General features: G+C 42.8%; 2 protein-coding genes across 3 annotated transcripts in view; one reads left to right on the top strand and one right to left on the bottom strand.

The window, feature by feature from the left end:
* Positions 1–1,154, bottom strand: part of RGS20 (regulator of G protein signaling 20) — a 34,668-nt gene extending 33,514 nt beyond the window's left edge. Inside the window, exon 1 of the mRNA XM_069005968.1 lies at positions 1,032–1,154. Coding sequence (XP_068862069.1) covers positions 1,032–1,154 — 123 coding nt within the window. The remainder of the gene's footprint in view (positions 1–1,031) is intronic.
* Positions 1,155–8,318: 7,164 nt separating this feature from the next.
* The window catches only part of ATP6V1H (ATPase H+ transporting V1 subunit H), a 50,269-nt gene continuing 46,260 nt past the window's right edge, over positions 8,319–12,327 (top strand). For both annotated transcript variants that reach the window (XM_069004740.1, XM_069004741.1), the window contains exons 1-2: positions 8,319–8,439; positions 9,791–9,917. In XM_069004740.1, coding sequence (XP_068860841.1) covers positions 9,814–9,917 — 104 coding nt within the window. In that variant the 5' untranslated portion in view covers positions 8,319–8,439; positions 9,791–9,813. The remainder of the gene's footprint in view (positions 8,440–9,790; positions 9,918–12,327) is intronic.

Genomic DNA, 12,327 nt, shown 5'->3' with positions numbered 1-12,327 from the left:
AAACAGTTTTCTGATAGTATCAAAGCAGGCTGAGCATTTCCTCTCAGCAAAACCAAAGAAAGTAATTTAGGATTTCTGATGAAATGCCCTCTTGGAAATGGATATTCTTTGGCTATGGAAATGGAGAGGTCAATTCTAGCTTTAACTTGAATCTTTGTAAGGCAGATGTGGAATTGGGAATGGCTTCTTCCCCTGTCTTGGCTTTCACCAACCCAGCCAATGAACTCAACTGCATGCCTGCTGCCCCTCTCTATGCTGGTTCTAAGTTGAAAAAAGACAACTTTTGTGGTTCCAAGAGTGCAGGACTTTGCTATGACATTGTTTTCCCTATCATGCACCAGGGTGCACCACTTTTGCCCCAAAGCTTTAATAAGGTACAGTTTCTTGCATTTGTCTCTCTTGCTGTGCTGCATAGGAGTGTGCTTCTCCCCATAAATAATATCAGTTCACCCCTCAGGCAGTTTTCAGGCTTTTGAAAAAATCTACAAGATACAAGGCTGTTGTTTTTAATTGAGGAATACTCAACAGGTTCACTAAAGCGGATTTACTGTAACTCCCTAATGAACTTCAGTATTATGCTGTGTTTGATTTCTTTGGCGTATCTTCTTTTGTCAACTATCAATAAAAATTATCTGACATAGTATCAGTAAAAACTGCAGACTTCTTCAGTGTCTAAACATCATGAAGTAACATATTTTCCCTCACCCTTCTAGTAATGGATTAGCTTCACAAAATATGAATAATTTTTGTGAGTTAGATGGATGTGTTTAATACGTTCTTTGAAAGCAAAACAGTGGGAAGGTGGATCACCACCTCCTTTGTCACTGTGGTTGCAGCACACTGAGGAATAGAGGACAGGGGATGAGGCTCAGAATTAAATGAAAACTAAGTGAATAGTGATATCTTGGTGATAAACAGTCTATGGATATTATTCATGACATTCATGTTTTGTTTCTCCTCCTTTCCATATACACCCTTTCACCCCCTCCTACAGGACATTTAAATAACCAATCCTGCATTTTTTTTCTTACCTTGAAAATCCACTGTGCAGCTTTAATATCTGCTTCGTCTTCATTTTGGAGGTTCTCCTTTGCTTGACAGTTGTCTGCATGGTAGCTGTGAGTCCTGAAGTAGAGCACAACTTGCCTCCACATTGAGAAATAAAAAGGCTGTTCCTGAATCAAATTTTACGATGAACTTTCTTGGAAAAGCACCACTTATACTTAATGATGAAGCTAAACCAAATCCCAGACATTGGGCTGAATGATAACAACATAAAGATTGCTTGTCCTTACACTGATGGACAAATGTCTGGGCCTCTTGCAGCTTGCCAGTTCTTCCTGCAGCCTCCACAGTTCTGGAGACAAACAGGATTATCTGCCCTCAGATAACTGCAGTGTCTCATCCCTTCAGCATGTGCCAGCTTAGAGATTAGATTTACAACTTAGTAGGTTTTAGTAAATTGCAAAGGAGAAAGACAAGCACATAGTGGTTGAACATGTCAGAGAAACAAGCTGTAGCAACCATGAGACACTTGTTATCACCTCAGAGTGAATGTATTTCATTTACAACTTGAAAGAAGAAGGAACTCAGCACACAGTTATACTCTGCAGGCAGCAGCAAATGGAGATGTCTGTCTTAGGTCAGTGGTACCTGTCAATCACATGCTTTTCCTCACTGGCTGAACAGATGGTCTGCTGGTAATCCTTGCAGTGCCAGTGAAAACAGCAGACGAGCCGCAGCCGTGCCTCAGGATAGAGACACACTAACTATAAAGACTAAAGCTCCAGGTAGATTATTAATAGATTATTTCTCCTAGCTATATAGAGGGCTGCCAGGTTTTTGCCAATGTTCACTTGCTAATGTTTACATCTTTTTTCAAGTAGAAAAATACGTCCAACCCAACAATTTTTTTTCTACCAAGAGTCCAAAGTTTTGTCAACTCAGCATTGTAGATACAAGGTAGATCTAACACATCTGCCCACACAGTACCTCTTGTGAGAAGAGCTGTCTTGGTCACATTTCTGTCCTTTTTTCAGAGAAATCCAGTAAATGCTGAGGAGAAAAACTATGAACAATGAGGCTTGACGAGGTAGATTGCACTAGAAGTCATAGTACAGTAAGCTCCGGCACAGAACGCTGTAGCATAAGCTCCAGCAATAAGTTGACTTTGGCAGAGTTGCTGCTGAGGTTTAGGAAAACAACTTTTTTTTCCTGCTCTCTAGCCAGGCTTACCATTAGCAGCACTGGGTAGTTCAGCATTTCCTTTTTTTTTACTATTATTTTTTTAAACTTTTTTTTTAAACATTTTTTATTTTTACCCAGAGATGAGCTTTTCTTCACCTGGTACTGTAGTGATTTCTGAGAGAAGAGCACTCCTTCTACATTTCCTTCTGCATGTGGACCCCCTTGTACAGATAAAAGCTGTTGGCACAAAGCAACAGAGACCGATGGTGAGAGAAGGAGATGCTGTAGGCTCAAAGAGTGGCTGGAGACTCTGAGACTCTTCAGCTTTCAATACAGAACTGCATGTTCATGAGACACTTGTCCCTCCTCCCTAAAGTAATACACTCTACTATTTCAACCCCAGATGCATTATTTCTCAAGGCTACAAACAGTATTGCACTGGCCTTTCTGTTCCTCTTTTTGCTCAGTCCTTGACTTCCAATTTTCTGGCATTACAGCATTTTTCTATTATACTAGGGGAAAAAATATAATATGTATTTATTACAATAAAAGGTTAGTTTATTATTCTTTCAAAAAGACCACTCCTATTGCAGATAAGTTATGTGTTGTTCCTTCCCTGAGCATGTAAAACCTAATTTCAAAGAGGTGGTGGAGCAATCAGAAGGTTGCCTGTTCTAACATATGCACAACTGTGGCATGTTAGCTTTGCCAGATCCTTTGGACCAGAATATGATTAATTTAAAAGAAAAAATGATCCAAGTTCAATGACCTAGAAGTCACATAAGTCCATGCTGGCTGCAGGAAGCAGAAGTTACTTGTTAAAAAAGATACTCACAAAATAATGTTCTCCCACCATGACACACACAATAAAACAAAGATAAAATAAAAGGAGAAAACAAAGGCAGATGAAGCAGTAAAAATCCAGTTCACAATGGGCCAATCTTGCTATAATTACTCAGGAAAAACATCTAGTGAGGTACTCCACATCTCCTCATATTGAAAAATCACTTCTGTTTCCATGAAAGAAGGCATCTTCCATAACCCTCCACAATTAAACAGGAGAGAAAAAAATTTATTCTTTAACATTTTTTGAATTAGAGAAGTGTGTTCATTTTCCTAACCTTCTAAGCATGTTTTGCTTGGATAAACTTTCAAAGCATTTTCTTCTACATATGTTAAATACTTGTGCAGACATGCAGAAGCTAGGTGATGTACAGAATGCTGAAAGGTTAAATAGCAGGTGTGCAAAACACTTCTGTAATTTGGAGAATATGTGATAGACAATGATACATTGTTCTTATTACAAAAAAGAAAGGAGAACAGAAAAACACTCTCACGATCCAGCTGTCTGTAGTTTTAGTGTGAGGATGACTCATCTGCATTAATTTTCTAGTATTAAACTATTGAGCATTCTTATTCTTTGTGATCCAGGAAACTGACGACTTTTATTCCTGCATGCTGATGTGCTTTTCACTTTTCACTCTGTTTCACACATCAATAAAGTCATCTAAACATAGCAACTTCAAGTGAAGTTGCGTTGCCAGAAGTTAATGGACAAGCACTGATGTGCACGGATGACCAAAAATAGCTAAATAAGAATAGCTTAGCACACCTGACTCCTAAAGGATAGATGCTTGCCAAAAAATAGGCACACAGCACTTTTACAGTCATTACCTTTAGCTAGATCCAGAGAATCAACCAGCATGAATAAGGCACCATGGGATGCTCCAAACTGATGACACAGGATGGGTTTGTACTAGCTGCTGAGAATTGCCTCTTGCACTTGTAGTGGCACACGAGACAGGCTCCTGTAATGACCATACAATGCTTTCCTTTCTCAAAGCTTTCCCTTGCAATGCAATGAAGTTCCTTCACACAGAGAGTGCCTCATGGCACTCGCACTGGTGCAGATTTTCAGCTGTGCCCAAGTGTTTGAAGATGGGGGATAAGAGCACATGTGAATCTTGGTAGCTTACCCACCATCCTCTGGCAAGGTGGTTCACAATCCCACTGTGCACTTGTCAAAGGAGTAACACTGTCACCAGTAAAGTTTTCACTACACGATTTACGTCCTTTCTCTAACATTTCTGAGTGTGCTGAACAGAACAGACTCCAACCAGACGCTTTTTGCACTCTATTGAAGACCCTCCTGTGCTGTGAAAGCTGCTAATTTCTTTCTACCCTCTGCTGCATGTATCTCATTCACGAGCTGTGAATCAGTGCACAGGTCTCCCTTTTAAAACCCAGGAAAGTTGTTCACCACACCTTACACACCTTGTGTATACACATGAAGAACCCTGCAGAGGTGAGACATGACTGTCCCTTACCGAGCTACAGGGACTCTTTGTTAATGTTTTGCCTTTATTCCATTTCATGGCATAGAAGAGTATGTAAATACTCCTATTACAATTATTTCTCCCCTCTTTGCCTTTCTGCTAATTCAGTAGTTGCATACTTTCAACGATTATGCCTCACTCCAAGGTTACAGAAAGTTATAGGGAAATATTTTTTACTGTAGTCTGGGAAATGAATAGTAAAGCCAGAGTCTGCAATTTATGATGAACTCAATATGCCAAATCATACCTTTCAAAATTTCTTTTCTATAGACAAATGATTATGCTGCTATTTTGACTGCAAATAGCAATCCATCTTCTTTTAGACAAACTCCAGGCTGAATGGATGGTGCTAGACTCTTGCAGGTAGTGGAATTAGGCAAAAAAAGTCTGCCATAAAAAAAAAGACCACTGACAACTTAATGCATATTCTAAACAAGAGATCACATTGGGCACCAAATTGAAACCATGAACTTATTATTCCCTGCTTACAGTAAGGCACTGAAATAATATTGGAAGCAGGAACTAGAAGTGAGAGAACCACAGTCCTGTGCATACCTGTGCTCAGGTTCAGACAGAGTACTGTGGAACTCTTCAGGTAAGCCAGAAGTGTGCTAAAGGGCTGGGAGAAATATGCTGGGCAAAGTGGACTACAGCTTTTTGGATGATTTCCTTGAAATAGGTGTTTTGTGGCAGAAGAAATGGCTTTGCATGCCTAAGAAAGAATTCAGGACATTACCCTGATAGACATAGGAGCACATGGTAGGGAGCAACTCTGTGTCTTAAAACTGGCAGCTGGAAATGCACATTAAGAGGTGCTGATCCAATTTCCAAGGGTTTACTTAAACTATTGAACTGAGCTTGGAAGGGTGAAGATGGAAGAATACCATACCTGGCCTAGGTAAGAGAACACACAAAGTCATAAGTGTTCTCAGTGCTGGGACAGTTTGGGGTTGAAGCAGATCACTGGGGACAACTAAGGAAGTTTCATGGAAGCAAAGCCTGAGGTGCCTCTAGCTAGACGAGGGCTGAATGGTAGCTTGTAGGATCACTGCACAGGCCTTTGAAGCCTTCTTGTGATTTAACCCCAGCTGGCAACTAAGCACCAAGCTGCTGCTTGCTCACTTCCCCCCGTGGAATGCACAGAAATGGAAGAGTAAAAGTGAGAAAACTCATGGTTTGAGGTAAAGACAGTTTAATAGGGAAAGCAAAAGCTGCAAAAGCAAAGCAAAACAAGGAATTAAATCACCACTTCCCTTTGGCATGAAGGTGTTCAGCCATCCCCAGGAAAGTCAGGCTCCATCATGAATAACAGGTACTTGGGAAAACAAACACTATCACTCCAAGTATCTCCCTTTCTTTCTTCTTCCTCTGGCTCTATATGCTGAGCATGATACCATATGGTGTGGGATATCCCCTTGGTCAGCTGGGGTCCGCTGTCCTGGCTGTGTCTTGCCCAAACTCCTTGTTTGCCTGCTCACTGGTAGAGTGGAGTGAGAAGCAGAAGAGGCCTTGGCACTGTGCAAGTCCTGCTCAGCCGTAATGAAAACATCCCTGTTTTCAGCACAAATCAAAACATATCAAAACTCACATTAGCCACCTTAAAGAAAACTAATTAAATCCCAGCCAAAACCAGCACATACCTTCATTATGCAAATTGCATTTAAAAAGCTTCAAACCTTGTTCTGTTTATCTTTCAAGACCTTTGGCTTTGATTTCTTTATAAAACGGGTAGAGCCATATGTATCATCATCAGTAACGTGATTTGAAACGACTGTGGAAAAGGTGAATATGTTTATTCCAGATGCCCGATGCTGGATTCAAAGGGAGTGGCAAGTGAGGCATGCCATAAACAGGCAGAGCAGAAGCAGGAAATACTGAATGCCAGAGGACAGAAATTACAAACCCTTTTTTAAAAGAGGAACTGGTTAACATAAGGCCAAATTCTAACTCTCAGCTATGAAGCAAAAATCAGATTCGAATAAACTTTCAAAGTAACAGATTTTTCATTCAAAATTGTATGGAGATTTCTATGCTAGAGATCAGGAGTTGTGCCAGCATTTCTTATCACTGTAAGTAAGCAGTGTGCAAGAACAAACATTTGTTAGATTAAATCTTCAAGTCTCACATGTTTGGTAATCCACAGAATCACGTTAATGGATGTATTTATTACAGACTAGATGACACAGAGTGTGCACAGGGCTTAGGGAGCTTTCTTCTGATGAAGCATAAAGAAATGCAAATGCTGTTACTTGGACTGTACCTGGGATTTTTGCTTGTGTTACGAAGAAACCAACAGTTTTTTTGTGGTATGAAGGATGACACATTTTAAAAGAAAAACTCCATGGAGGAAGTACAAATCGGTGGCACAGTAACGACAACTGTCCTTGATTTAAAAAAAACCCCACCTATTGAGATACTGGCTAGGCATAATTTAAAGAACAGTGTATCCTCTAAATGGAAAATACAGAGTCTAGAAAAATTAAGTTAGCAGTAGACCAGCTCTAAGCCAGTTTACATTGGCTGTCTTGATCTGCTCACACAAAACCCTGATTATTTTTGTTTTCTCCTTATATGTTAGCAGAATGACTTATCAGGATCATTTCTGGCACTTCAGCACAGCATGACTGGAAAACCTCACTCAGCAACTGAATGCAATGAAGTATTTTTTTCTCAGAAACATGGAAGTTTAAGCCCGTAGGTTCTGAAACATTTGGGCTTTTAGTCTAAAGCTTCCTGCACCTTTTGCCTGCAGAGGCAAAGTGCAACATATATAAGATACTTTCTAAAAAAACAAAGGAGTTGTGCAGGGTGTATTTTCCATTGAGATAAGACTTGGGAGGAAGTAAATGGTGTGACCCTGATGCCCACCCTGGAGCTGTGACACAGCAGACTGAGGGCTGGCACAGCACAGCACAGCCACCACAGGCAGCCAGGCACAGGGCCCCAGGAACACCTGCCTGCTTCCCAGTTGCAGGAAAGAGCAACCTCTGCATTTCCATTGCAGCACGGGAGGCAGAAAGCAAGAAAATGCTGGGTCCTGGAAAAACAATGAAGAGCTCAAGGAGGCATTTCAGCGCCAGGCCCACTGCCCGCCATCTCCCCAGCCCTTTGACCTCCCATGGCTCCCGCCCGAGCTCGGCGGCCCCTCACCCGTGTGGGGTGCAGGGGAGAGGCACAGGGATCTTCCCGGGAGCCAGGAGGAGCTTGTCCTGGGGGGCAGCGCCGAGGGGACCCTCTCAGCCCTTCCCAGCCACACTCGCGCTGTCTCTTTGCAAACGCGGAGCCATTTCTTGCCAGCCAATAGCACAGGTGGGCACCTGTGGGAACGTGCTTTAGCCTGTCTTCCCAGTACGGGATTAGATCCCCTCTATAAAATCATATACGTATACACGGGTCTTCCATGTGCATCAGGGCAACCCCAAGAACAAACAGAGGCTGGGCAGAGAATGGGCTGAGGGCAGCTCTGAGGCAAAGGACTTGGGGGTGTTGGTTGACAAGACGATCAACACGACCCAGCAGTGTGCACTCACAGCCCAGAAAGCCAACCCTGTCCTGGGCTGCGCCTACGGAGGGTTGGAATCAAACGATCTTAAAGGTCCCTTCCAACCCAAGCCATCCTACAGCTCTACGATATGTGTAGGTATATAAACGTGTATATTTATGCGCTCTAAATACGTGTACACGGCTACGCCGGCACAGCCCCGCAGTCCCACGAGTGGCCGCGGGCAGGCGCGGGCGGGGCGGGATGTCCCGCGCAGGCCGCCGTCGCGCTCACGTGAACGGCGTCACATGACAGCGGCAGCGCCGGGGCCGTCGGGTGCGCGGTGCTGTCCGGGGGTGCCCGCGGCCTCCTCTCGCTCTTTTTCCTTCTCTCACTCCCTCTCTGCGCGGCCCCCGCCGCCGGCGCGCCCCTGCGGTGAGTGAGAGCTGCCCCGGGCCCTGGCGGGGTGGGTCCTGGGGTCGGGATGTGCCGCCGCACGGCGTCTCACGGGGGCTCTGGCGGGCCCGGGGGTGCAGACGGCTCCGCTGCTTCCCCGAGGGTCTGGGCTCTGCCGGGCCCCTCGGGAGGCGGCCGTGCCGGTGAGCCTGTGCAGGGAGCGGCAGGACCGTGCCTGGTTTCTCGCTGTCCCAGGCGCCTGTCGCCTTCTTCGGCGTAACTGCAGCTCCTGAAACCGCTGTTACCTACTCTGCCCTCGGGCAGTGTTTAAATGGCTCTGCGTGGGTCAGTAAGAGCCTGGAAACCTTCAGTGGTCATTGAAGGACATAATGATGCCGTCTGTGTGCGTGTCTGCTCATAGAAGTGGTTTCAAAGTGAGGACATTTTTCCTGCTCTGTTTGCCCAGGATAGTTCCTCATTTTTTTCTTCCTTTTGTTAGAACTGTGTTTTCCTTTAGTCATACAAGCGAGGTGTGCTTGCCAGGCATGGGCCTGAATGTGCCAGTTTGCTCTTGCTTTCTCTGTAAGGAGCGCCAGAACAGTCCAGAAATAGGCTGCATGGAGAGGCTGGGTGCAGTTTAGGTTGTAAGGAACTCCAGCTCTGGCTGGGTCTGAAATCTCTGCAAACACACTTCTTGTTTTGGCATCAAAGCCGAGTGGAGATTAAGACCATAAAGGAAGGGGAAAGAAGTGGTGAAGGTCACTGACTGGTTATGTGATATATCCTGATGAAGAGCAGCTGTTCATATTTATTTTTCAGTTTGCTTTCTGTACACTAACGATCTTGGTTTTCTTGTTAGTCTGTGTAGCATGGTTTTAATTTATATACATCTTGGTTTTTTTCCTGAAGTTGTAGTTTGCATGTTTCTAATACTCCTAGACAAACACCTGAAGTAAATCAGTCCTAATGTGGGGGGGTAGGGAGGATATGCCCTGAATTTTAACCCTGGAAACATGATTTGGAAAGAAGACAGCTTCTCTTATCTGTAGGGCTACTTGGGTGTTGCAGAAGAGCCACTTTAATTCAAATAACTTAATTTCATTGTTTAAGGATTCACCAGACTGGGAATTGTTTAGTAACAGTCTATGTCTTTTATTTTAGCGAACTTGTGATTGGTTACAGTTGAGTGTGTAGGTATGGCTTATTTTTGTTTGTTTCCAATAAGCCACGTTTTAAATGCTTTATAAAACTTTTGATTTTTCAGAAACTGCCTAGCACAGTGTTAATAAATGGGACACCTGGAAACAGATTTTTCTTTTTATTTCTTTAAACTATTGAACAAATACTCTGCTGTTTAATAAGAGGCCTCAAGTCTGACTTGCATTTCTAGGTACATTTTAATTATCGGTCAAGATGGATATCCGAGGTGCTGTAGATGCTGCTGTCCCAACAAACATCATTGCTGCCAAAGCTGCTGAAGTTCGGGCAAACAAAGTAAACTGGCAGTCGTATCTCCAGTAAGTAAAAACTTTCCACATTCTTTTGCCCTCTTAAGTGTTAGACACAGTGGAGCATTACGTTGCAGTGGAGAATGTTCTGTCTGTGTGGAAGTAGTTGGGAAATGTCTATGTTAAATGTGGAAAAGTTTCTGCAGTCTTTTTTACCAGAAGGGGAACTACTTTTGTGAACTGAATGCTGTAATAGCAAATAGTATAGGTTTGCACAAATGTGTGGTAAAACTGTCTGGGTTTTTTCCTCATAATTCAAACACCAGTCTCAGTTTTAGCCTTATTAGAGGACTGCTAATTAAGAAGAGTTTACAGTAATCATTGTCTTAAGTGTAGTTATGGTATGTCTATTGCTGAAGTGCTTTTTGTGGGAATACAAATTGTGCTAGCAAAACTGGAGTAGTAGTCCAGGAAAATAAGCTGTATGTTAAGTAAAGAAAGAATAATTCTGGAGGACAGCTGAAACAGGTAAATTGGGGAGCAGGCTGAAACAAATACTTCAGTGTGGGGAAAGCTGTGCTGCTGTTCCAGGCAAGCTTAGAGTTTCCTTTGGCATGGATATGATGGCACGAGGAGAAGTGAGAGAAATATTGTCCTAAGAGGACATAGGGACAAGCTAAGGAAAAGGTTTATGGGTGAGGTAGGTAAAGGGAACAAGAAGCAGACTTTCACTAGTCAGTGTATAGTGTGGTACTCAGTGGCTTTGCAAGCAAAAGAGAAAAGCTGGAGTGGTAACCTGACAGTGGCAGCTCCCAAGCACTTTTCAAACAATATAAGGGGCTTTTGCTGTTACTTTGTGCCCTCTTACCTGATAGGAAGTGTGTCCCAAGGATACCTGAACAGCTGTTCCTGTGCTGTCCTAGTGACAGTGAAGAGCTTGTTTGCACTTACTCAGGATGAAAGTGGGAGTACAGTTGTTCACTGTTCATGGAAGTGAATATGAGAGTCTTTCACTGCTTCTCTAGTGGTTCTGTAGGGCTGGTGAGAAAAATCTATTGCTTTTGTTAATATACGGTGATGCCATGAAGATTTTTGCCTTTTCTTTTATACCCCTGTTATACCTTTTTACAACTTCTGTATTCCTAGTGCTTATTGCCTACATTCTTGGACTTGTTTGTCAAGCTAAGAGACTAAACATTTTAGAAGCTTCGTAGCCAGAGATCAGTGTGCCCCAGACCCCAAGGTCCTCTCCAGAACACATTCTGTAAACCAAGATAGAACCATCCAGGGGAAGGTTCCTTGGGGAGGGGGACTCACTTGAGCCTCTCATTGGGGAATCTTTGATAGATGTGCTAATTAGTAAAACCTATAATGATATACCCAATGTTGGGGAGGGGGATACATAGATAGACTCGGCGGGGTGCATCTCGATGCATATGACCTGGACGTGTACACCTAAGGATCCTTAAAATAAATACCAAGGTAAAATCCCTTTTCCCCTTCTAACTGTGTCTTGATTTTAAGACCAGGAAAAGGCATCAAGGGGATGGTTCTATTTGAAAAGGAATTGCATTTATATAGTATTATTTGTTTGACTATTTGGTCTGCTGTTAAAAAATGTCATTCATTCTTGGGATTATCTTTCTCTGGTGGAATATAAGAAACAGGGAGTTTTGTTTGTAAATCTGGCAGCAAATTTTTATATAACTTCTTTTGACCAGAAGGCAGGGTTCTTTTTCAGATTTTACCTGTAGAATTTGGCTTTGTTTTGTTCTGGAATCTATCAAAGAAGAATATTTCCTCTCTTTGAATTAGCTAGGATTTGGCGGCTACTGTAGTGCACCTGGCTTGTTGTTTGTGATCCTGTGAGAGGAGGAGTGAGACTTTTTGATGCTTGGTGCCCTTTGTATGTCAATAACAGTGTGCTCTCTTTACTGCTCTGAAATAAATGTCATCTTTTTGTCTTGTATTTACTGATAACAGCCTGGCTGTCTGGCTAAGTTGGCTTCAGGGATTGACTTAAATGGTTCCAGAGGGATTGTGGAACATCTTGAAGATAACTAGCTCTTTGGCTGATGAGTTTCCTTATAATTAATTATTGGAAAACATCAGCAGAACTTTTGGTGCTTCCAAAGGAAGTAAACTCATACCTTGTTTAGGACATGTCCGTTTTACAATGGACAGGTTTGGATGTGATGGTGTCTTTGAGGCTGAGCTTTAAGGGATTTCTTGGAAAGTCGGTCAGTGCAGCTATATTGATTCATTTCTGGAATGAAACACATTATTAAATGAGTGGAAACTACTTTCTTTGATGCACCTGATAGAGGCAGGTCAGAGTGGTTTGCTTTGGTCTGGTTTGTAGAGCAGAAGGAAAATCAAGTGCTTGGAAGGACGGTTCTCTTTTGAGCTCCTTATTCTGGCAGTCTGTGCACTTACTGTGGTAAATTTGCATGTAAATATATGAAGGCATTACTTCAAG

The sequence above is a fragment of the Aphelocoma coerulescens genome, chromosome 2 (genome assembly GCF_041296385.1).
Source record: "Aphelocoma coerulescens isolate FSJ_1873_10779 chromosome 2, UR_Acoe_1.0, whole genome shotgun sequence".
In the NCBI taxonomy this organism is placed as follows: Eukaryota; Metazoa; Chordata; class Aves; order Passeriformes; family Corvidae; genus Aphelocoma; species Aphelocoma coerulescens.
This window is presented reverse-complemented; position numbering and strand designations above follow the sequence as displayed.